At 58.9% G+C, this 22,284-nt stretch overlaps 3 protein-coding genes across 3 annotated transcripts in view; 1 reads left to right on the plus strand and 2 right to left on the minus strand.

The window, feature by feature from the left end:
* Window positions 1-308, minus strand: part of SCXB (scleraxis homolog B (mouse)) — a 1,927-nt gene extending 1,619 nt beyond the window's left edge. Inside the window, exon 1 of the mRNA XM_006879401.1 lies at window positions 6-308. Coding sequence (XP_006879463.1) covers window positions 6-308 — 303 coding nt within the window. The remainder of the gene's footprint in view (window positions 1-5) is intronic.
* Window positions 1-3,917, plus strand: part of LOC102876370 (ribosome biogenesis protein BOP1-like) — a 19,344-nt gene extending 15,427 nt beyond the window's left edge. Inside the window, exons 4-16 of the mRNA XM_006879419.1 lie at window positions 1,014-1,168; window positions 1,259-1,376; window positions 1,459-1,560; window positions 1,693-1,905; window positions 1,974-2,135; window positions 2,234-2,314; window positions 2,386-2,455; window positions 2,541-2,673; window positions 2,760-2,940; window positions 3,023-3,311; window positions 3,395-3,479; window positions 3,564-3,671; window positions 3,764-3,917. Coding sequence (XP_006879481.1) covers window positions 1,014-1,168; window positions 1,259-1,376; window positions 1,459-1,560; window positions 1,693-1,905; window positions 1,974-2,135; window positions 2,234-2,314; window positions 2,386-2,455; window positions 2,541-2,673; window positions 2,760-2,940; window positions 3,023-3,311; window positions 3,395-3,479; window positions 3,564-3,671; window positions 3,764-3,917 — 1,851 coding nt within the window. The remainder of the gene's footprint in view (window positions 1-1,013; window positions 1,169-1,258; window positions 1,377-1,458; window positions 1,561-1,692; window positions 1,906-1,973; window positions 2,136-2,233; window positions 2,315-2,385; window positions 2,456-2,540; window positions 2,674-2,759; window positions 2,941-3,022; window positions 3,312-3,394; window positions 3,480-3,563; window positions 3,672-3,763) is intronic.
* A 330-nt stretch (window positions 3,918-4,247) lies between these two features.
* Window positions 4,248-22,284, minus strand: part of MROH1 (maestro heat-like repeat family member 1) — a 41,964-nt gene continuing 23,927 nt past the window's right edge. Inside the window, exons 12-41 of the mRNA XM_006879230.1 lie at window positions 20,795-20,896; window positions 20,268-20,412; window positions 20,148-20,188; window positions 19,867-20,008; window positions 19,688-19,740; window positions 19,496-19,603; window positions 19,201-19,320; window positions 18,529-18,651; window positions 18,041-18,187; window positions 17,943-17,969; window positions 17,032-17,154; window positions 16,853-16,932; window positions 16,460-16,574; window positions 16,280-16,375; window positions 16,083-16,187; window positions 13,796-13,931; window positions 13,586-13,698; window positions 13,279-13,431; window positions 12,643-12,797; window positions 9,848-10,013; window positions 9,114-9,310; window positions 6,836-6,973; window positions 6,414-6,528; window positions 5,944-6,090; window positions 5,652-5,840; window positions 5,377-5,532; window positions 5,178-5,312; window positions 4,982-5,084; window positions 4,842-4,907; window positions 4,248-4,333 (exon numbers count right to left, since the gene is read on the minus strand). Coding sequence (XP_006879292.1) covers window positions 4,248-4,333; window positions 4,842-4,907; window positions 4,982-5,084; window positions 5,178-5,312; window positions 5,377-5,532; window positions 5,652-5,840; window positions 5,944-6,090; window positions 6,414-6,528; window positions 6,836-6,973; window positions 9,114-9,310; window positions 9,848-10,013; window positions 12,643-12,797; window positions 13,279-13,431; window positions 13,586-13,698; window positions 13,796-13,931; window positions 16,083-16,187; window positions 16,280-16,375; window positions 16,460-16,574; window positions 16,853-16,932; window positions 17,032-17,154; window positions 17,943-17,969; window positions 18,041-18,187; window positions 18,529-18,651; window positions 19,201-19,320; window positions 19,496-19,603; window positions 19,688-19,740; window positions 19,867-20,008; window positions 20,148-20,188; window positions 20,268-20,412; window positions 20,795-20,896 — 3,582 coding nt within the window. The remainder of the gene's footprint in view (window positions 4,334-4,841; window positions 4,908-4,981; window positions 5,085-5,177; window positions 5,313-5,376; window positions 5,533-5,651; window positions 5,841-5,943; window positions 6,091-6,413; window positions 6,529-6,835; window positions 6,974-9,113; window positions 9,311-9,847; window positions 10,014-12,642; window positions 12,798-13,278; window positions 13,432-13,585; window positions 13,699-13,795; window positions 13,932-16,082; window positions 16,188-16,279; window positions 16,376-16,459; window positions 16,575-16,852; window positions 16,933-17,031; window positions 17,155-17,942; window positions 17,970-18,040; window positions 18,188-18,528; window positions 18,652-19,200; window positions 19,321-19,495; window positions 19,604-19,687; window positions 19,741-19,866; window positions 20,009-20,147; window positions 20,189-20,267; window positions 20,413-20,794; window positions 20,897-22,284) is intronic.

The raw sequence follows: 22,284 nt of genomic DNA on the forward strand, positions 1-22,284 counted from the left end.
TATACGCGGCGGAGGCCCCGCCCCACGGCGGCCCCGCCCCTGCTCCGCCCCCGGCCCGGAGTAGCGTCCTCAGCCCTGTCCCGCCGCCTTCCTCGGGCCTCACTTAGGCAGTAGAGCTGGGGAACATCCCTCTCCGGGGCGCAGAGGAAGCGGGGCCCCTTCTGGGTGGTACTGGGGCCCGTGTCCCTGCTTTGCTGAGCCCAGGTGTCATGTTCTCTAACGCTCCTGCCGCCTCCATGTGGACTTGGCCTCTGTGCCAGGTTGCATGGGGACTTCGAGAGCATCCCCCTGCCTTTGTCAGTGACCATCCCCGTGCAGACGTAGAATCTCCCATTCTGTTGAGGGTGTGTAGCCGGAAAAGAGGCAAGTGCAGGCCCCCTCCCCACCCAAGCCTGTCCTGCTGTGTTGGGGGTCTTTGCATCCCTCCCCGATGTGGCTACTATTGCAGGAAGGGCTGCCCGGGCAGCAGTCCTGGGCTGGGCGGGGAGAGGTGGTTGTGGCTGGCAGGGGCTGCAACCAGGAATGTGTGTCCAGGAATGCAGTGCTGGGCCTGGGGGGTGGGGCGTGGGGGAGCTGGGGGCATTGTGGGGGAGATAGAGAGCTGAGGGGTGTATCGGAAAGGGAGAAGGCTTGGAGGTCCTGTGGGGTACATGAGATGGCGTAGGACCAACGGAGTGCACATGGGTGGGGTCACCCATGGCCACTTCATCCCAGTGTCCCTGCCTTGTGGCTGCCACTTTGGTGCCTCAGGGCCCCACCAAGGGAGGGAGCCCACGGGCGATGAGGTCACCACGTCTGTGGCTGCCCAGAGCCCTGGCCAAGGAATCCAGTGGCGGGGGAGGCGCGGGGCTGGCACCACTTCAGTGGAAAATGTGAAGGTGCAGCCGGCGCCTCTGGCCGAGGGTTGGGGGGGTGGCGGGCCTCGGTGCCACGTCAGACCTGGGGCAGCAGAAGGGCATGCACAGGGTTGGGGTCAAGGACCAGCAGGCACCAGCTACATCTGCTGCCTACAGGACATCCGGAACACGGTGGGCAACGTGCCTCTGGAGTGGTACACAGAATTCCCCCATGTGGGCTATGACCTGGATGGCCGGCGAATCTACAAGCCGCTGCGTACCCGGGATGAGCTGGACCAGTTTCTGGACAAGATGGATGACCCTGACTACTGGTAGGGCTGGACCGGGAGAACCCGGGTTGGGCAGGGTGTGGGTTCCCAGGAACAGACCAGTCTGACCAGCAGGTGTGCTGCTGCCCGCAGGCGGACTGTGCAGGACCGGACCACAGGCAGGGATGTGCGACTGACGGATGAGCAGGTGGCCCTGGTGCGGCGGCTGCAGAGGGGCCAGTTTGGGGATGTGGGCTTTGACCCCTACGAGGTAGGTGCTAAGCGGCAGCCCCTGGGAACAGTGCCAGGTTGGCAGAACGTATAGTCCTTCACATTGACACTTTTCCTCCTAGCCGGCTGTGGACTTCTTCAGCGGGGAGGTCATGATCCACCCGGTGACAAACCGCCCTGCCGACAAGCGTAGTTTCATCCCGTCCCTGGTGGAGAAAGAAAAGGTGCCTGCGGATCCCAGTGCCCTGCCCCCCCCCCTCCCGGGGGCGGTTGCCCCCTCTCCTCATCCCACCTCCACCCTGGAGACTGCCCTCTCTCTCGTACTTTGATCCTAAGGTGGGAACCCTCTGTGCCAGGTCTCTCGGATGGTGCATGCCATCAAAATGGGCTGGATCCAGCCTCGCCGGCCTCGTGACCCAGCACCTAGCTACTATGACCTGTGGGCCCAGGAGGACCCCAATGCCATCCTGGGGCGCCACAAGATGCATGTGCCTGCCCCCAAGTTGGCCCTGCCTGGTCATGCCGAGTCCTACAACCCCCCTCCCGAGTACTTGCTCAGTGAAGAGGAGGTAAGCTGGACGGGTGCTGGGGGGATGGGGTGTAGGAGGGCCCTTAGGCTCACCACCTGCGTCCACAGCGCCTGGCCTGGGAGCAGCAGGAGCCCTGGGAGAGAAAGCTGCCCTTCCTGCCTCGCAAGTTCCCCAGCCTGCGCACAGTGCCTGCCTACGACCGCTTCATCCAGGAGCGCTTTGAACGCTGCCTCGACCTCTACCTGTGTCCCCGACAGCGGAAGATGCGGGTACATGGACTGAGTGTGGGTGGGGGTGCAGGCTGGGGCCCCCAGCAGGGGTCCTATAGGAGTGACCAGACTGAAGGAGCCTTCCCTCCCTACCCCAGGTCAACGTGGACCCAGCAGACCTCATCCCCAAACTGCCCCGGCCACGGGACCTGCAGCCCTTCCCCACGTGCCAAGCCTTGGTGAGTGTGGGTGAGGTTGGGGGTCAGCAGGGACCTCAGCAGGGCATCATTACTATCCCCTTTGTCCGCAGGTCTACAGGGGTCACAGTGACCTGGTCCGCTGCCTCAGTGTCTCCCCAGGGGGCCAGTGGCTGGCTTCAGGTGAGCCCAGGGTGGGCAGCAGCCTTGGGGAGAAGGATGGGGAGGCAGGGAGCCACTTACCGAGGGTCTTCTTGCCCGGATGTAGGCTCAGATGATGGCTCGGTGCGCCTCTGGGAGGTGGCTACCGCCCGCTGCATGAGGACCGTGCCTGTGGGGGCTGTGGTGAAAAGTGTCACCTGGAATCCCAACCCTTCTGTCTGCCTGGTGGCTGCGGCCATGTGAGTGGGGCTCGGGGGCGGGGATGTGGTGTGGCGTGGCGCGGCCCGGCAGGGGTGGCAAACTGAGGGCTGTGTGTGGTCCACAGAGAGGATGCTGTGCTGCTGCTGAATCCAGCCCTGGGGGACCGGCTCGTGGTCAGCAGCACTGACCAGCTGCTGAGTGCCTTCAGCTTGCCTGAGGAGCCAGCCCAGCAGCCTGCCCAATGGCTGGAGGCCTCAGAGGAGGAGCGGCAGAGTGGCCTGCGGCTGCAAATCAAACACATCAAGGTGGGAGATGCAAAACGGGGGCTGTTGGGAGCGGACGTCAAGGAAGGATAGACAAGCTCAGTCCACTTCTGTGTCCCCACAGCCGGTGAAACAAGTGGCCTGGCACGGGCGTGGGGACTACTTGGCCGTGGTGCTAGCAGCCCCAGGGCACACGCAGGTGCTGATCCACCAGGTCAGCCGGCGTCGCAGCCAGAGCCCCTTCCGCCGAAGCCACGGGCACGTACAGTGTGTGGCCTTCCACCCGACTCGGCCCTTCCTGCTGGTGGCTTCTCAGCGCAGTGTCCGCCTCTACCACCTGCTGCGACAGGAGCTCACCAAGAAGCTGATGCCCAATTGCAAGTGGGTGTCCAGTCTCGCTGTACACCCTGCAGGTGAGGCCGCCAGATGGGGTCACCAGGGCTGGAGGCCAGAGGCCAGGTGGCCACTGGAACTCACTCCTTGTGCTCTACACTAGGTGACAACATCATCTGTGGTAGCTATGACAGCAAGTTGATCTGGTTTGACCTGGATCTCTCCACTCGGCCCTACAAAGTGCTGAGGTACGGGGATGGGGTTGGCAAGTGGGCAGCTTAGCTCTTGGCCCTGGGCCCATCAGTGACCTGTCTCCACACCCCCACCAACAGAAATCACAAGGCAGCTCTGCGGGCTGTGGCCTTTCACCCCCGGTACCCACTCTTTGCCTCTGGCTCTGATGATGGTAGCGTGATTGTCTGTCATGGCATGGTATACAAGTGAGTACCCCCTGCCCCTGCCGGGTGTCCCTGCCTGTGCCCAGGACTTCTGCCCCCAGGCAGCTCCCCTGACTGTACCCTCTCCTCCCCAGTGACTTGCTGCAGAACCCGCTGCTGGTGCCGGTGAAGGTGCTCAAAGGTCACGTGCTGAACCGGGGCCTGGGGGTGCTGGATGTGGCCTTCCACCCTACCCAGCCCTGGCTCTTCTCCTCAGGGGCTGATTGCACAGTCCGTCTCTTCACCTAGAGCCTAGACCACCATTCCTAGGGAGTACTGGTGGTCCCCAGTCTCAATAAAACAATTTTTTTTCTTCACGTTGTTTGCATACTGATCCTTCACTTGGGCCCTTTGGGGCTACCCGACCCTGACCCCAAGGCGCAGAAGGAAAGGCCATGGGTCGGCATGTGCCCAGCGCTGCTGGGGGGCACATGGCTTTATTGCAAAATGAAGGTGTGCAGGGGTGTCTGTCCTGCATCGTCGTCCTGAGGAGAACTGGTCCCTCCCAGCTCCTAGCAGGGGTTTCAAGGGGCTGAGCCTGCCCGCTGAAGGTCCCGACAGGAAGTGGCCACGGGTGTCTCAGGCAAACTTCACCAGGCGGCCCAGTGTCTCTGCAGCCTTCATGCGCACAGCAGGCACGGGGTCCTTGAGCAAGAGCTGGAGAGCTGGGTGGGGACAGAGGGCACCAGCCATACCAAGACCTGAGTCCAAGGTGCCCCTTTGCTCCGACCCCCCCAGTGGACCCCCCTGCCAGCTCTGACCACTCCACCCCCCAGCAGTCCCCTGCCAGCTCTGAGCCCCCCTCAGCGGTCCTCCCCAGGCCAGGATGCGCTGGCGTCTGCATGTGGGCTCCACCACCTCCAAACAGACCTGCAGGGAGGGTGCAAGAGCCAACGGAAAGATAGTTTTTCCTTTTTTAGTGTTTTTTAAGCTCTTTTGGAACAGTTAGGAAGTTTCCGTGAATTACTAGAGACGATGAGGTCACCAGTGACAGGGAAAAAATCCTTGAAATCCAGGAAAATCACTTAGCCCCTCTGGTGCCCGCAGGTCAGCACTGCCCAGCAGGCCAGACAGCTTGGGGATTTGACAGGGACCCCTGGACAGCTGGGTGCTCTGGGGCCCTGAATGGGGAGAGATTTGCTGCAGCTCAGGGAGGGCCCAGCTCCCACTCACCGGCCACGAGCTGGTCTAGGTCCACCTGCTGTCGTTGCTCACGATCTGCGTGAAGCACCAGGAAGCCTGGGTGTGGGGGGCAGGCAGTCAGGGCCTGTGGCCTCCTGAGGACTCACCTGTGAAAAGGGCGGGAAGCTCACCTGTGAACATGGGTGCAGCGGCCCGTATGTCCTCCCAGCCACTCTTGAAGTAGAAGAGGTTCGTACTCAGCAGACGGCCCAACAGGTCAGGGAAGTGGTGCATCTACAGAGGCCATGGGGTGGGGTGGGGGTGGGGTGTCAGGAGCCCACCTTCATCCATCCTGCCCCGCCCTGCCCTGCCTCCAGGCAGCCGCACCAGGTGTTTGCAGGTGATGTTAAGGAACTCGCCAAAGTGCAGGCCACGGCCCTCCTGCAGGTGCTTCTGGACAGTGATTGTCAGCTCTTCACACCCCAAGTTGGGGCCACACATGCACAGAGCAAACCTGCAGGCCTGGGGGACATGAGGATGAGCCCCGGCTGGGTTGCCTGCTCCCCCTCCCCCTTGCCATACTTACCTCTACAACTGTGGGCTGAGGGTCACGCAGGTGTAGCAGCAGTGGCACCAGCGCACTGACCGTCTGCTCCAGGAACACATCTTCACAGTCTCCCTGACAGACCTTGTTGAGGTGTCCAAACAGGTGAATAGATGCCTGGCGAAATTCCATCTTCTCCTGAGGACAGTGAGGGTCACTGCACAGCCACCACCCTCCCACCCAGGCCACCTGATAGGTTTCTGAATGGAGGAGCACTAGGGGCCTGGCTAATGGTCACAGGGGGTGGAGGAGCTTACACTGTCGAAGAAGGGCCGGCTGCGGATGGCAACGTGCAGCAGCACTGTGCGCAGGTCCCACGGCTCCACCAGGTCCACTATCCTCGCCAGGCCCACCATAGCCTCCAGGGCCACCAGGCTGTGCGGGTCATCTGTGTCATCCAGTCCCCCAATCAGCACTGCCAGGAGCTGGGGGCCATGAGCTGGCACCTGAGAACGGATCGAGCACGCTCAGCGCACTGGGTTCCTGCCTGCACCACAGCCACACATAGGCCCCTCCCCCCCACGTGGCCACCCACCTGGGGGCACACACCTTGTCTGGGGAGCCTGATGCCAGGTTGGCCAGCCCCCTGAGCACCAGCCTCCGAACACTGGGGCACGTGTCCTTCTGCCGGGCTGCCAGGTTGTCCAGCAGGGACTCCAGAAGCATCAGGTCATTGACTGCATTACTGCTGAGCAGCTGAAGGCAGGGACACTGTGACGTCCTGATGCTCATGTCCCTAATATGTCCTCCCTACCGAGTGTCCCCCAGCAAAACCACCAACATTGGGAAGGCAAGGCTGACTGTAAGCCCTACCATGAGGCCTGTCCCCCACTGTTTCTAGGACACAGTGGGGAGTGAGCTGAGGGCCTGAGTGGCTAGAGGTGGCTCCAGGGATGTGGGGTTCTGGGACCAGTCATACTACACCTGGACTGAGGTACTGCTGCTTCACAAGTGACTCTGACCTGTGGCCACGTGGAGAGCCACGTCCACTCCAGGCTCTGCCTATCCTGAGCCCTTACCTCTGCTAAGAAGGCTGTGGAGGTGACCTTCTGGGTCTTGTATACACTGCTCTGGGTGGACAGAAGGGCCTTCATCACCAGGGGCAGCCGGGGACCTGCGTGCTTTGCCATGGCCCTAGAGGAATAGGTCAGAGTGTTGGGTTGTGTCCACTTCGCCCTGTCCATGATCCCCAAGCCCAGGGCCTGGCATCTCAGACATGATTTAGGTGCTGGGGCAGGCAGTGTCTCCTCCAGGAGCTACCCCCAGCTGCTAGGCCACGTGTCTCCACTGTGGGTGTTCATCAGTGGTCTCTGGCACCCTAGGCAGTCCACCCAAGACACCATCCAGCCACAGTGCTGGACCAAGCGCCATGCTGGTTCAGGCTTTGCTGTGCCCACAAGTCTCTGAGTGGCTCAGTGCCACCCAGGAGGGTACTGCTCACCTCGCCAGATGGGTGACACCCTCCTCATGCCCTTCAGAGGTCCTCAGCAGCTCCCAGCCTCCCTGCAGCTCCAAGTGCCGAACCACGTCTTCACTGCCACCCCTCAGCAGCATGGCCTGCAGTGTGTCCACGGCAGAGCTGTGAGGATGTAGGTACATGAACATGTAAGGACACCTGCCCAAATATACATACATGACGTGCAAAGTTGCCTCAGTGCCCTGTGCCCAGCCTGGGATGGCCTTCAGGAAGCTCCAAGGCCACTTAGGGCAGTTCCCATAGTGACCCCCCTGCTCCACCAAGGGCCCTTTGGGAGCTGAGCTGTTGGAGGCGGTTGTGGGGCCACTCTGCTCCACTAGCACCCTGGGCTCCCAAGTTCCAGCCTGCACTGGCCTCCCCTGCCCAGATGGGGTACGAGAGGACATGGAGGGTTGTTGAGTCAGAGGCTCAGGTGTGGAAACATGGCCTAAGGGAGGCACTCAAAGGTGGTGGCAATGCTCTGGGTGCTGTTCCCAGTGAGGGGACAAGGACAGCCTTCTGATTTGCCATTAGGACTGACAGTGAAAAGGCAGAAGCAGGGACCCCCAGCAGTACATCCAGTCTGGACACCCCAGATCCCCCAGCAGAGCACTCATGGGTTCTGAACAGGGCTGGATGGGGAGCTGCCTGGAAGTCTGCCAAGTGGCACCAATTTGGACACTGAGTGAGGACACTGGCCAAGGCAGACCCCTGGCTCTCACTTCCCCTCCAGAGGACCTTGACTGTTGCCCAACTCTGCCCATCTGCAACTCAGATGGCTAGTGCCCTTCAGACCATTTCCACCCAACTCCCATCCCTGGGCCTGCATCCTACTAGGCCTCTTCCTGTCCATCAGAGACCTTGAGCTCTGGCCACCTGGAGAGCCGCATCCACTCCACAAGAGGCCACCCTAGGGACTCCTCTAGTCCCCCAGACACCGCAGAGCCTCCCCACTGTCCTGCCTCTGCCGTGTGTGTGTCCCCCCCCACTGCCCCCGGCAGGAACTGGAAACCTTTTGTACAGGAAATGAGTCTGATACCGTACCCTCTCCAGGGTCCTCTGGAATCCAGACTGCCCCTCACAGATAGAGTCCTTCCCGCTCAGCAGCCCGGGGCGGGACCAGCCCAGAGCCTGCACACACCTCCCCTGCATACCTCCCCTAGCCGTCTGCTGGCAACAGTGCATGTGAGCCCCAAGGGCCCACAGTAGATGGCAACGGGAGGGACCTGGTGGAGGGGGCCAATGACCGCCTGATTGGAGAACCGACCTGGCAGGGTTCCACCCTGCAGGGCAGACCTGCCTCCTCCCAGGGCCCTGTGTCCTTGCTGCTGTCCTAGGCAGTTACACTGTCCATCCCGCTTGGACTGCTGGGACACCAGAAGGCAGCTGGCCCAGGCCATAGCCCTAGTTGAGCCTTGTCAGCACACTACTAGGGTGCCTCCCCTTGACTCCATCACACAGCCTGGTCTACCTGGGGGGGGGGGGTTGCATGAGCCCCTGGGTTATGGGAAGCATGCAAAGGATCTGTGAGCTCCCTTCTCTGATCACAGGTGGCCACAGCCACAGAGCCCTGCTGATTCAGATACAAGCCTCCCTTTTGCTCGGGCTCCAAGGCCAGCCTCGGTCAAACACTGTCAAGCCAGGGGCTAGAAAGGAGCAGATGCAGTGCTTGGTGGAAGGGAGGCCTGGTGGCCCATCATCCACTTAGTCTGTGATGAACAGGGTCAGTGTGGCTGCCCCCTCTGCAGGTGGACATATGCACACTCAGGCCACACCCCAGGGCAGACATGTGAACAGCCTGACGCTAGGACAGATGGGCAGGGCAGATGCCCTCAGCTAGCAGCACCGTGCACCTGGAATCCCCATATGCAAAACCCCAAGGTCCAGAGAGCAGGAGCTGACCAGACCAGCCTGCTATTAAAGCCCAAGCCACCCCTCAAACAGGGCTAGAGACGCAGGGCCTGGGGGGGGGCAGGAAGAAGGGCTGTGTCTACGCTGAGCTTGTCTGAATTTGGGCTCTGTGTGTAGAAAGCTAAGCAGCTGAGACACTGGTCTCTGGGCCCAGCTCCCAGGACAGTCGCAGTGCCTGTAGGGTGTGAGGTTCCAGGAGGCTACGGCCACAGCATCTTCAGGAACCCCAGAGTGGACACACGAGGTAGGGAGAGGGTGGGGAACCCTTTCCTGAGAGCACAGAAAAGGCATGCACACTCACACTGCCCACACACACCACGCCTGTCGCCACTGCTGAAGCCGAGGCCCTTACCTACAAGGTTCCAGGCTCCTGGTGGCTGAGGGGGTGCTGAGGCCCCTCTTCTCCTTACTTTGCAGATTCCGGGGCAGCTGGACACCCACTGTGCAGCTGACTCGCAGGAGGAGAGCCACAAACAGCTCAGGATAGCGCTCCAGCACAGCAGGCCCAGAGGCTGGGGTGGACAGCACCTCATACAATGCACACGTGGCCTGGGGGTCCCACAGAGGTGCCACCTCAGCCCACTCCAGTAGCAAAGGCTGGGCCTAACTCCCAAGATACCACCCACCATGCAGCTTTCCTGCAGTGTCTGAAGGTTGAGTTCATGAAGGGTAGTGGGCAGTACCATCTAGGCAGGGATAGGGGTCACAAGCAGGAGGGGACAGTGCCACCGCCCCTGGATGGGCTGTCGGCAACTTCAGGACAGTGGGAGGAGGAAATTTTCACAGCTGTTTTACTGCTTAAAAAGTGACCAAGCTGGGTTTGTTTTCTTTTTTTTCTTCTTCTTCTTCACGGGTTGAAATGCAAAACCATCTCCCTCGAGGACAGACACCTGACAGACTTTTACGAGCCTGCTTGTTGGAGCCTGGGGGTGGCTGCCAGGTGCTGGCCCAGGCCATGTGGGGAAGGGCCCAGGAACCACACAAAGCCAGCCCCTACCCGGGTCTCTGGGCCATGATGACTGGATGGGGTGGGCAGAGACCGAAGAGGGAAGGAGTGCTGAGGTCAGGGACTCTGGATGCGCTCACCGTGAGGGGCAGTGTGGTGGCCACACGGTCGGGGGTGCTACTCAGTAAGAATGACCGGCTCTCCTTGAATGGGACGTCCCGGCTCATCTTCTCCAGCAGTAGCCCCAGCACCTGGGCGGTCAGGTTGGGCTCCACAGCCAGGGCCCGCCACAGGGTGCAGGTGTGACTGGGGCAAGCAGGCACAGTCACCTCAATGTGTGCTGCCTTTGCTTCTGCAGCTCCCTGGCCCTACACCCCTCGGACATGCCTGCTAGATGGGGGCTGGTTCTCATCTGACCCCACAGGTCTGCAGGAGAGGCGGCTCCATCCCAGCCTCAGGAGCCCGTAACCAAGTCAACACAGGCGGAGAGCAGCACAGGGAAGCCAGGCACACCGAGAGAGAACATGGCTATACAGGTGCCACCAGGCACAAGCAGGCTTAGTCTGCAAGGGATCAGAGACGCTGGGGCAGCTCAGCTCTGTGTCTCAGAGGAACAAGGGGCAGGTCACAAGCTCTCCAGTGGAGCCAGGGCATTTTGACACTGGATCCAACAGACTGGACAAGAGAACAGCTAAATAGCTCCTTCAGAAATCACAAACATTCCAAAGTCTCTGTAAACTTTCATTAAAATTAACAGTAATAATTTAAAAAAAGATGACAAACACGCACTCAATGGATGTGCTCGACTTCAGCCTAGACAAGACCAGAGAGACAGTAGGAAGAAAGGTCAGACACTACCCAGAACCCAGCTCTGAGAAGGAAAAGAGAGGGGCAGGAAGCAGCTGTCACAGGACAAGGTCTAACCCGTCTGACTGGAGGTCTGGAGGCAGACGGAAGAAGGCGGCAGCCAACACCATCAGAGAGATAAAGGCCAAGGACAGAAAATGCCCACATCCAACTCAGGATGCTGGCCACGTCCAGAACAACTCCAGCAGGCACACAGGGGCAGCCAGCAAGCAGCTAGAGGGGAAATCCGCTTTTACTTCAGAAATGACCAGCGTGGTGTCTGCCTCCACAGGTATGACCAGAGTTGACATCTCAGAGACACTGTGAGGAATATCGGCCAAGCTGGAATTCCAGATTGCAAGAGAAACAAAGGCAGAAAGCGACACTAGCACACCTTCACCTCTGGCAGAAGGAAGGTGACCTAGACCAAGCATGATGTGGTAACAGGTAGACAGAGGACCAGAAGCTACCACTCTGGGAAGGTGACCATCAGCACCTGTGCTGAGTGCCTACAGGAGCCTCTTGGAACCACAGAACATCTTCTAAAATGGCCTGGAAACAAGTAGCTTAGCTCTTCAGATGCCCCTTCTCAGTCCTGACTACTCCGTTTTGCCTCATCTCCACAAAAATCACTTACACACACTCAAAGTGGAATTCTATGACTTTCAAGTGTCATGAAATGCTATACTTCTGATGTTTTTTTTACCATTTATAAACATAAAACCCATCCTTAGCTTATGGGCCACACAAGAACAGTGACTGGGCCAGATGTATGTGGCTGGTCCCAGACCTACACCTGCACAGGAAACAGAGCCGTCTGGCCACCACAGGACAGACAGGAACAGCAAAAGCATCACTGTCCCTAACAGCCCCTGAGCAGAAAACACCTAAAGCTCAAAGCAGAACCAAACAGCTGTGAGAAGGGGGTGCCTGCCTGATGCACTAACAGCAGGTCCCAGGTCTAGTGACAGGGTCACACAGCTCTGGGTTCCAGGGGGCTCAGCTGAGGGTGCAAAAGCCCACCAGGAAGGTGGGGGGAACATCACTGCCACTCACACTAAACAAAGGACAGAGGGGAGCAGAGAGCAGAGGAAGCAGCAAAGGCCACTAGACATGGACTGCACAGCAGAGTGACAATGAACTTAGGGATTACCCCAGCACCTGGAGCGGGCTCAGACCCATGCGGGCTCTATGAGCTGGTCTGAGTGGTTTGGAAAGGGAAGTCTTGAGACAAAAGAAATACAGTTCCAAGGGGGATGGGAGTAAGTTATGAAGGCCTCGAGGTGATGTAAGTGGTTTACAGCTGATAACTGATAATCAACCATAAGGTTATCAGTTCAAACCCACCCAGGAGCTACAAGGAGGAAATGGGGGGGGGGCTCTACCAATCAGCAACAGTGACTGGTATGGTACCATCCCTCAAAATATAGAGACCAGGTGAGACCAGCCCACTGAGGGCCTAGGACACTGGTGAGCGAGAGAAGGAGCCCAGGCTTGGGCAAGCACAGAGCCCCTGGAGTCTCCTGAGACACAGGGACATTATGTAAGAAGCACATCATGGACAAGAGGTGTCACCGCTGGGGAATGAGGGCTCCCCTCTCATTCAAAAAGGTATCACCGGCTGGCAGAGAAACTAGACCTGGCAGAGTGAAGTCAACGGAAAGCACTGGGACCTGGAGGTGCTGACAAGGTCAGAAGAGAGGGAGGTGGCCCAGGGAGTGAGGGGCTTCCCATGTGGCCTGAGGGCAGAAGCAGCTGGCAGGGGTGTGTCAGAGGCGAGGTGAGGCAGGAACACTGCAGGGAAAAGAGCAGGGAACCTGACCAGGTCTCGGTGTCCACTGCAAGGGAGCCAATGGAGAAGGCAGGGTGGTCTACTTGGTCACATGAGAGAAGTTTAGGGGAAGACAGGCAGAGACATTAGCTGGCTGCCCAATGGATGGACAGAAGCGAGTCCCTGTCACTGAGAGGGCTGGATCAAGGCCTTCACTCTACATGCCTGTCATCCCACCCCGAGCAGGAGGTTTCAGTGAACAGAGGAGTGCGGGGGGTTGGGGGGGTGTTCTGGTGCCAAGCAGAGGCTGGATAATACCTGTCGAAGGGCAAGGGGCTGCCCAGGAGGCTGGACACAACGGCAGCACAGTGCTGGGAGGCCAGTAAGTACACACTGAGCTGGGCAGCCTTCAGGACATGCTCCTCCTGCGTCTCCTGCAGCTTGGAGTGCAGCACACTCACAATCTCGGGAACCTGCACAACGCAGGTGTCACGGGAAGAGCGTGCCTCACCTGCACCTCCCTTCCAGGCTTCTCTTGGGTGGAACCTCTCAACACAGCAACCCCCTTACACTGCCCCTTACACCTCCTGTGGTACAGTCTTCCACCTGGCCCTCTCCAGCCGTCCAGTACCCAGACCCTTTGCCTCCCAGGTCCCTGTGGTTTCTCAAGCTCCAGCAGGCACAGACTCTGCCCCCAGCCCCACCTGCCCCAGCAAGGCCCCCGTCCACTTTGCCCAGCAGCCGCCACCCCACTCCTTCTCCAGCAGGTGCCCACCCCTGGCCCTGCCTCTCCACCCATCCCCTTCTAAAGTGGCCCAGCCCCACCCTGCCTACCTTCTCCTGTAACTCCAGCCTCAGCCCCACCCTGGCCTACCTTCTCTGGTAGCCCCACAACCCCACCTTGCCCACTTTCTCCACAACTCCCAGCCCTGCATCAGCCCCGCTCCCACCCACCTTCTCCAGGAGCATGGTGCCCCGTTCCTTCAGCAGACAGTTGATCATGACGGTGGCGGCGCGGGAGCAGTTCTTGTCAACGTCCCCCAGACCTTCGAACATGGTGAGCAGGAGACTGATGAGCTGATCTGGTGGAAGGCGCTTCCCAATGACCTAGGGGGACCATCATGTCAAGAGGCCACAAGCAGCTCACTTCTAGCCTCAGTGAGAAAGGCTGGGGCTGCACCCAGGCCTAGCAGGCGCTCCACATGGTGAGCAGAGGCAGGGCAGTGTGAGGAGGCAAAGGCACATCCCTCTGCCCCAGCACCTGGGCTATGCTGTGACAGGTGTGGAAGAGCACTGTGGGGTCCGGGTGCACCAGGCCTTCCTTGAGGGCGAGGAGTCGCTCAGCTACTTCATCCTGATAGTCCTGAGCAAAGCCTGCAAGAGAGAAGGGCCAGGGCCAGGGGCTCCCTCCTTCCCCTCCCACATTCCAGGCCAGGCCCACACGCTGGCAGCTCATGAACCACTAGCTCACCGTCATAGCGCAGCTGGAGGTAGAGCAGACAGTGGACACAGCCCACAGCCTCCTGGCGGGTAGCTGGCCGCAGGTCGGCACAGCGTGGAGCGAAGAGGCCGATGAGGAGGCCCAGGTTGTGGAAGGGCACCAGGGCCTGGGGGGGATGGAGGCCACGGGGAGGAGCTGGACTGTGCAGTCCTCTGCCAGGTGCAGCAGCCCAAACCCTTCAACCCGCAGGGCCCCTGCTGTAGGCAAGAGGGATCACGCCGGTGCCACAATGCAGTGGTGGGACCCCTGTCCCCCAGGTGCCCACTTGGGACCAGGCTGCAGTCACAGGCGCAGCAGCCAGGCAGATACTGACTTGGAGTGCATCTCCCACCCCACCCCACTCAGCACAGCCTGGGGGGCCAAGGACATGGGCACAGAGTGGGATCTGCAGCTACCCTGAGAGTCCCCTGCCCAGAAGGCAGGCCCTCACACTCAAGCCTCAGGTCCTGCCCCCTCTCCACTCAGCCCTTGCACTGACATGTCCCGTGTTCAACAGTCCTCAAGCCTTCCTGCTTTGCCTGTGTCTCCCAAACACGCTTCAAAGAGGCAGCACCCTGCATCTGCAGAGCCCCAAGAGTTGCCAATGGAAGGTGAGAAAAAGGATCAGGTTGGGGGGGGAAGGGCTGGGGCTCCCATGGCCAGGAGAGCTGCCTGTCCCTGTCCCCGTATGTGGATACTTGTCAGCAGCACCAGGACAAACTGAAGGAATGGCCATGCAGGGACAAACAAGATGCAGCCAGGGCAGGCCAGGGGCAGAGAGCCCAAGTGGAGCCCAGGGCATTTGTGTGTCTGAATAAAACAAAAATAGAAGTCAGGCTGACAGAGGACAAAAAACTTTCATGAGCTCTATTCTCTACTTCTGACAAAACCCCTTGTAAAACATGAAAAGATGCTTCCAAAACACAACCAACAGTGAACTAGGACACCATGCTGAGCCTGGGTACGGCCAGGCTGTGCCACGTGGGATCGTGTTCTGGTGCATAAGGTGACTGGGGACATATAATTACCAGGATTGGGGAGTGACATGATTGATTATGCCCAAAACCACAAACACAAGCATACGTGAACTAAAACCCATGAGACCCAAGACTTCCCAGACACTCAGTTCCTAAGTATCCAAATGTCCACAATCCCACATCCCAGCAGTGACCACCATGAACTGAAAACCAACTCTGGGGAGTACAGTGGAGTGCTAACCAGACAAGGAACCTGGGCCAGGGCACAGGGAGTCATCACCCTGACAGGCTGCTGCTGGCAGACCACGGTGTGTGCTCAGGGAAACCCCCACCAATGTGGCATGGGACCCACCCCCAGACCAAGGACTTTGTAAGGTAACAGAAAATTCTAGAAAAGCACATTATGTGATTGCTCTAACTCCTCTGTGCCCAGCCCCTAAACCCCACTGCTGGGGAATTGATGCTGACTCATAGCCAGCCCATAGGACTGCCCAGAACTGGCCCTGAGGGGTCTCCAGCACTGTCATCTGTGGATATGAATTGCCTTATCTTTCTCCTGCAAAGCAGCTGGTGGATTTGAAGCCTAGACCTTTTGGTTACAACAAAGTGCATTCACCACTGTCCACCAGGGTCCTGCATGGCTCTTAGCAAACAATAGAGTATGTCATCAGTCCTCCATGTATGTGGGTTCCGATCTGCAGGCTCAACCAATGGAGGATCAAAAACATTCATGAAAGAACCCTACAAAGCAATCCCAAAAAGACTGCGGACTCATGAAGTGCCGTTTCCACTGCACCACATCATACTGGGCTCTGAGCAATCCAGACTCATTTCACTGGGAGGGCCAGAGTTGGATGCAAATACCAGGCCACTGTGCAAAAGAGACCTGGGTATCTGTGAAGGTCAGCTATCTCAGAGGGGTCCTGGAGCCAGTTTCCCCCCTTTTTTAAACATAAAGAATGTTTTCATTTTCTCCACTGTTGTACATTTTCTTCTCCTTGTTCCTGATTGTTGTCACACATATATGCATAACCCCTTAACCCAAAGGACCAACCCAGGCTATTCTTTGGCCCTGCAGGTTCTCAACCAACATCTCTGCAAAGGAGGTCCTAGGCCAGGGCAAGTACAAGATGGAGAAATACTGGGGTGCAAGTCACGGGGGGGGGCACACTGGATGGGGCCTCAAGGACAGAGAGCAGGTGTGCACAGTGTGCAAGACACCAGGGATGGAGCACATGTGGGACACAGTGGGTGAGGGCACAGTGGGCAGGGCCACAGGAGCAGAGCCTGGGTCTACTCACGCTAACATGCAGATGTTCCAGGAAGTAGCGTAACAGACAGGCACTGACCCCCAGCGCCCGCTCTCGCTCATGGCCACGGGGGGACTTGATCCACGGGCTCAGGTGCTGAAAGAGATGGGGTGGAGGTCTGGGGTTGCACCACAGGCTGCAAGGATGACTGGACTGAGGGTCAGACACCAGTGAGGGGGCCTGTGTACCTCCACCATGACCTGCAGGCCCTGAGGTGTCATGTTCCGACACAGGAGCTTAGTCAGCAGGTTCTCCAGAGCATGGATCGTGTCAAGGTACAAGACCTAGAAGAGAAATGTGAGGCTTCCATCTCTCCAGGTGACCCCATCCATGGCACGGGGTGCAGGGTGGTGGGAGGAGGTGCACACCTCATAGTCACTGGCATCCTCCCTGTCCGGCTCTGGCAGCAGAGCCATGACGCTGTGCAGGCAGCCATGGGCCACGTCTGCCTGCATTTTCTCGTCCAGCGGCGGTTCTAGGGAGCTGAGCAGCCAGTCAAGGGCAGCAGGGCAGTAGCTGGTTTCACTTGTAGGGGCCAGTTTCAAGGCCTGTGGGGCCAGTCCCGAGGTGTGCGCATGCATGCACATGCAGGGAGGTATGGACGTGCATGCACACAGTGACGTGGAGACACGCAGCAGGCACGCATACACGCACGCACCATCACCACGCGAAGGCACGCACACACGCACGCACACGCTGGCACACTCTCGGGCACCTACTCTCACACCCCGCTGGGCCACGCACCCTTGCTTGCAGGATACACCAGGAGTGCGCATGCCATCATGGCCTTCTTCCGCAGGGGTGTCCTCAGCAGATCTGGGGGCTCAGCCCGGATGAAGTCCTGTGCAGGCAGCTCCAGGCTCAGATCCAGCATTCCAACTTTCTCCCACGTGGATCCCCACCCCCAAACCCTGTATGTGCCCAGAGCCCTGGCACTCACCATCATGTGGGCCACCAGTTCTGCTTTCCGTGAGAAGTGAAAGGTGCTGGCCTGTGCACTGCCACAGATGGCCTGGCTGACCATGCACACACTCTGGACAAGGCACAGCTTCAGGGCCGGGTCCTGGTGAGGACAATGTACTGCAGGGACTGGCCCTGCCTGGCCCTGCCCCGCACAGCCTCTGCCCAAAAGAAGGCTCCCCACCAGTAACAGAAACAGTCCCCAGTTCTGCACAGACCCTGAGAAGCAGCCACTACCCATTGGTTAACAGTGCCCACAGCCCATCTCTTCCAGCTGGTCCACACATGGACAGAGACAAGCACAGAACACCTGGGCCTAGCTCTACTGTCCATGCTGACAGCCAGTCTCAGCCTTAGAATCTGAGCCCTGCAGTGTGGCTGGAGGGCTCCTACCTACACTGCGTACAGACACTAGAAGTCAGGGGAGACTCTCCTGCCTGAGGGGTGCTCGAGACAGCCTAAAGCACCCCCAGGCCCAGAGGTAGCACCTGAAAGAGCATATCTCAAAACAGGCCTCCTAGGAGACCAGGAGGGGCTCTTCTTCAAATAAGGACCCCCCTGGTCACATGAGGTGGCTGTGGCTCTTGAGGTTAGTGTCAAAGAGAGTGAGGAAGGCACACACGTTAGTAAGGCTGGAGAGGCGCTGGGCACGGCCAGAGGAGGTGGCAGCACTGTGACAAGGAGGAGGGTGCCTCGCCACAGGGGCAGGAGACCCCAACCCAGGGACAGGGTTGCTCTCCAGGAAAGCAGGTGGGCCCAGCAGTAGTGTTCCAGAATGTTCTATGGGAGGGGACGAGTGGCCCCAGCACACGCCCCTCTGGGTGCCCTGCAGCCCCCGCTCAAGTAGAGGAGAGCTGGAAGCAGAGTCAAGCCTGGCTCTCAGCACGGTACCTTGGTCTCTACCTTTATCCCCAGAACCTGAACAAGAGAAAGTGGGACAGTTACACAGGGCAGCCCTCACGCGCCCCCCGAGCCGGGTCCCGGCCCACCTTGGTGCTGAAATACTGGAACATGTTCCGGAGGATGTCAGCTTCTGCCCGAGCCAGCACCAGCTCACGGGGTGCCTGTGCAGCCACATGTCCGTAACACAAGATCAGTGCACTCCTGACCTTCTCCACCTCATTCTCACTGCGGTCCTGCAGCCCGTGGACAGCATACGTTCAGTGAAACCAAGACCCACCCACGCAAAGGCCTACCAGAGATGGCATAGTCACCACTGTCTGCCCCAGGGAAAGAGCGTCCAGGCCTGGGGCAAGAGTGATGGGCAAGGTCAAGGGGCTGGCTTGCGGGTTGTCAGCTAGCTATCCCCCTTGAACACTCAACAACTACACCTTCACTGTCCACAAGAGGGCCAAGTAACCAAGACAGCTGGGGATGTGACTCCCCTGCTCCAACTTCACTGTCCTCCAGTCTGGACAGCCATCATCCCTGGAGCTAAGCAGATTCAGTGAGGCCTTATACCCCCAACTGGACCCACCTTGAAAATGCTTAAGATGCCAATGGACTTCCTGAATACTTCAGACCGCACAAAGTCCTCCAGCTGGGCCAGGACGTCATCCAGATGTGAGATGGCACAGATGCCGAAACAGCAGGCCAGGCCCTGGAGGTCAGGAAGGGGCTCACTCAGGAAAGCCTCTCATGGGGCCCAAGTAAGAGGTCCCACACAAGTGTTCTCATGGGGGGGTGTCTTTGCAGGTGCTTGAATAGTGGATCCTACACAAGGGCTCACATGGGGACCCACTTGGGAGTGCACATAGGCTCACTGAAAGGGTCTCCTTGGGGGATGCAGACGGCAGCTTGAGTTGGGTTTCCCCAGGATGCGCTTGCACAGGGAGTTCCTGCATTCCGGTGGGGCAGCCAGCCCAAGGCTGTCCCAGAGTGGCCTTGAGGGTGGCAGAGCCTGAAGGAGAGCACCAGGCCCTGTTCTGTGGGGAAGTCCCCTGCACTTGCAGTGGAATCTGTGCTGACAGAGGCCTTACACTGCACAGGTGCTAGCCTGGGGCAGGGGAACTGGCAGGCTGGCCTTAAGGAAGGCTGAGCAGCAGCAGAAGGGCTGGGCTGGCCGAGCATAGTGCGTTAACAGTACAAGTGTGCACAGACCCCGCCCCCCACGCATGCAGGGTGCCCCCCTCCCCGGGACCCTGAATACCTCGTGCTCTGCCTCCACCTGGTATCTGGCCATCTCCAGTAGCTCTTGAAGGTGCTTCCTCACCACCTCCTTACTGGATATGGCACCCAGGGTGGTCCCTATACACTTATACAGGAAGTTCTGGATGGAAGAGGGGGCATAGGGTCATCACTCCAGTGCAAAGGGACGCCTGCCAGCCCTGTCAGCATGGTGAAGGGTGCAGGAGAAGATGAGGCTGACTAGGCTGGGCCATGACTCTGATGTGGACACCCTGGGTGGTGCAGGGCAGCAGGACCCAACCCATAGGCCTCGGCACCTTCTCCTGGGACACCCCATTGTAGGAGGGCAGCTGCCTGCACATCTCCAGGCCCAGCTGGCAGATCCACGTGTTGTCGGACACGACGGCCAGGGTTTCCCGCAGGAACTGTGAGTGAAGAGAGATGCCAGTGGGGAGAGGGCAGCACGGCCCGGCATCTGGGGTTGGGGACAGTCTCTCCACCCATCTCACCATCAGGAGCTTTTCCTCCCACTCCTTCCGAGGCAGGGTCTCCTCGCTGTGTTCTGAAATAAGAGGAAGCCAGCAACCCACTCACACGCACAGGCCAGCGCCTGGCACTCCCTCCTGGCAGTCCAGTTACCAAGGTCCGAGTGCAGGGGCCCCTGTTCTGCCCCAGGAAGAAGTCTCACCATCCAGGTGCTGCAGCAGCTGAGGGACCAACTTCTCCCACCTCAGGCCCAGCAGTGGGTGGATGTGATGATGGAGAACTTGGAGGAGCCGCAGTGAAGCCGCCCCGCGGCCATCCCCCACGTAGGGGTCAGAGGACACGACCTGTGAGGGACCTTGGGCAGTGCACTGACCAAAGGGCATGCCTGCTGTGTGCCATTCCCCCTGGGAAGCTGCAAGCACTGGGCATCAGGAATCCTGGAGCCCTGCCCATCTCCTGAGCCCAGAGCGGGGCTGAGCTTACCAGTATCCGGGTGGTGATAGCGTAGGGGGACGGGAGGCTCCCTAAAAAGAAAGGCACAAGGGTGCTGTCATGTGGGAGTGCTCCCCCACACCCCTAACCCCAGCCAGGCAGGGTACACACCGCTGGCCTCAAATGGGATGAGAAAGGCTTCAGCTCCAGCCTCCTGCCTCTTCAGGGTAAGGTGAGCCAGGCTCCGACAGAGTGGGCCCAGTGCCCCAGTGAACCGCACAGGTGTGAGGAACTCAAGCAGGTATGGCCAGAGCACCTGGGGGCACAAGGCCTGTGTGTGGGGGAGGGCTGGCCCAGCAGATGCACACGTGTGGTTGGGGAGCCCTGGACAGCCCAGAGGAGTGGCATGCCATTGTTCCTTGGAATGGCAGCATCCACAGGGGCACCTGGTTGGAGACCACATGTACACGCCCCCTCCCAGTAGCACATCTTCTGCCTGAGGGCCCTCAGGTGAGGGGGATGAGGTACAGTGGGCAGCCAGCCAGACTCAGCCCCCGACTGCCGCCCTTCATGGCCATCTGGGGCAAACAGGCCCCCACGTTGGGGAGGGCCTGGCCTCAAAAGGAGGTCCTTGCTCGGGCCTGAGATGGATGGGGGTTGCCCAGGGCTGGAGTGGGCTGGTGGGGCCATACACTCACGTCACTCATCCTGTCCACAGTGGTGCTGATGAGGTAGAGGGTGCTGATGCTGATGGCGCGGACGCTGTCTGCAGGCAAGTCCTCGCTGCCTGTACCTGCTCTCTCAGCCTAGGGGCAAAGGTGACATGTGAGTGTCTGCAAGGTGACCCTGCAGATTACTATTCATTAGGGTCCAGCAGCTGGCCACAGGGGACCACCAGGCCACCACTAGCTGCAACCAGCCCGCAGGCATGCGCCCACCAACTCCTATCAGCAAAGTAAAGACAGTTTTGACAAGTCGAATATGGCATCTTTTGTTGCCATGCAGGCACTGGATAAAGGGGGAAGCCACAGGTGAGCTCCCTAGTGACTATCCCCCACTGTGGCCTCAGGAGGAGAGGGGTGCTCCCAGCAGAACCTGGGGAGTCCCCTCACCTGTGGCAGCAGGGCCCAAAACCTGGCTCCAGAGGAGCTCTCCAGGCCCTAACCTCAAGACCCATGGTGTGACCCTCCGGAACAAGGTCAGTGTCAGTGATGCTGTGATGCTGTGCGACATGAGGTTACACTAGAGCAGGTGCTATGAACACTGAGTGCTGTCCCAGTTAAAGAGGAGACAGCCGTGTGAAGCTGCATCTACAAACCACAAACTCCTGGGCCCAGGAAGTTGGAGAGACAAGGAAGGGTCTTCCTGAGAGCCGGCAGAGCTCGTCCCATCTCAGTGCAGTCACCTTTCCGCACAAAAGACAGTGTTTTTTTCACAGCCCCTAGCTGGCTGCGGGTTGGGCCCTAGCTGGCTGGGGGTTGGGCCCTAGCTGGCTGGGGGTTGGGCCCTAGCTGGCTGAGACTGGCCCTTCACTGATGGTTCTGTGTCAACATTCCTGGGAGACCCTTTCTAAATGCTCTGTGGCCCCAGCCATACTTTGAAATACTGAAAAGCAAAAGCTGAACTGTAAGGGAGCTCTGGTGGACTAGTGGCAAGAAGCTCTACTGCAATCCCAGAGGTGTGTGGTATGAATTTACCAGATGCTCTGCTGGAGAAGGAGGGACAATCTCTTCCTATACCAGTCAGCTCTGATCTGATGGCACACACACAAAAACTAAAAAACAAAACAAAAAATCCAAAAACAAAAAAACAAAACAAAAGCTGAACTGTGAAGAGAAACTAGCAAACCTGCAATGACTACAGGAAATTTTTAGCACATCTCTTCCCTAAAGCCAAAAACCGAGAAAGAAAGGAAAAAAAAATTAGGGATGTTCTGGTCGTGCTCAGTAATAAGGAACTTTGCTACCAACACAAAGGTACGTAGTTCAAATCCACCATCTGCTCGGAGAAAGATGGGCAATCCCCTTCAATGTGGTTTACTACTTCTGACAACCCATTGGAGGGTCAGCTATGAGTCAATTCTGACTTGGCTGTATGTTGTTGTTGTTATGCGCTGTCGAGTTGCCTGCGACTCATAGCGACCCTATGTACAACAGCCCTAAACCCCGCTCTGTCCTGTGCCAATCGC

The sequence above is a fragment of the Elephantulus edwardii genome, unplaced genomic scaffold, assembly GCF_000299155.1.
Source record: "Elephantulus edwardii isolate Elephantulus edwardi_28Jun2011 unplaced genomic scaffold, EleEdw1.0 scaffold00003, whole genome shotgun sequence".
In the NCBI taxonomy this organism is placed as follows: domain Eukaryota; kingdom Metazoa; phylum Chordata; class Mammalia; order Macroscelidea; family Macroscelididae; genus Elephantulus; species Elephantulus edwardii.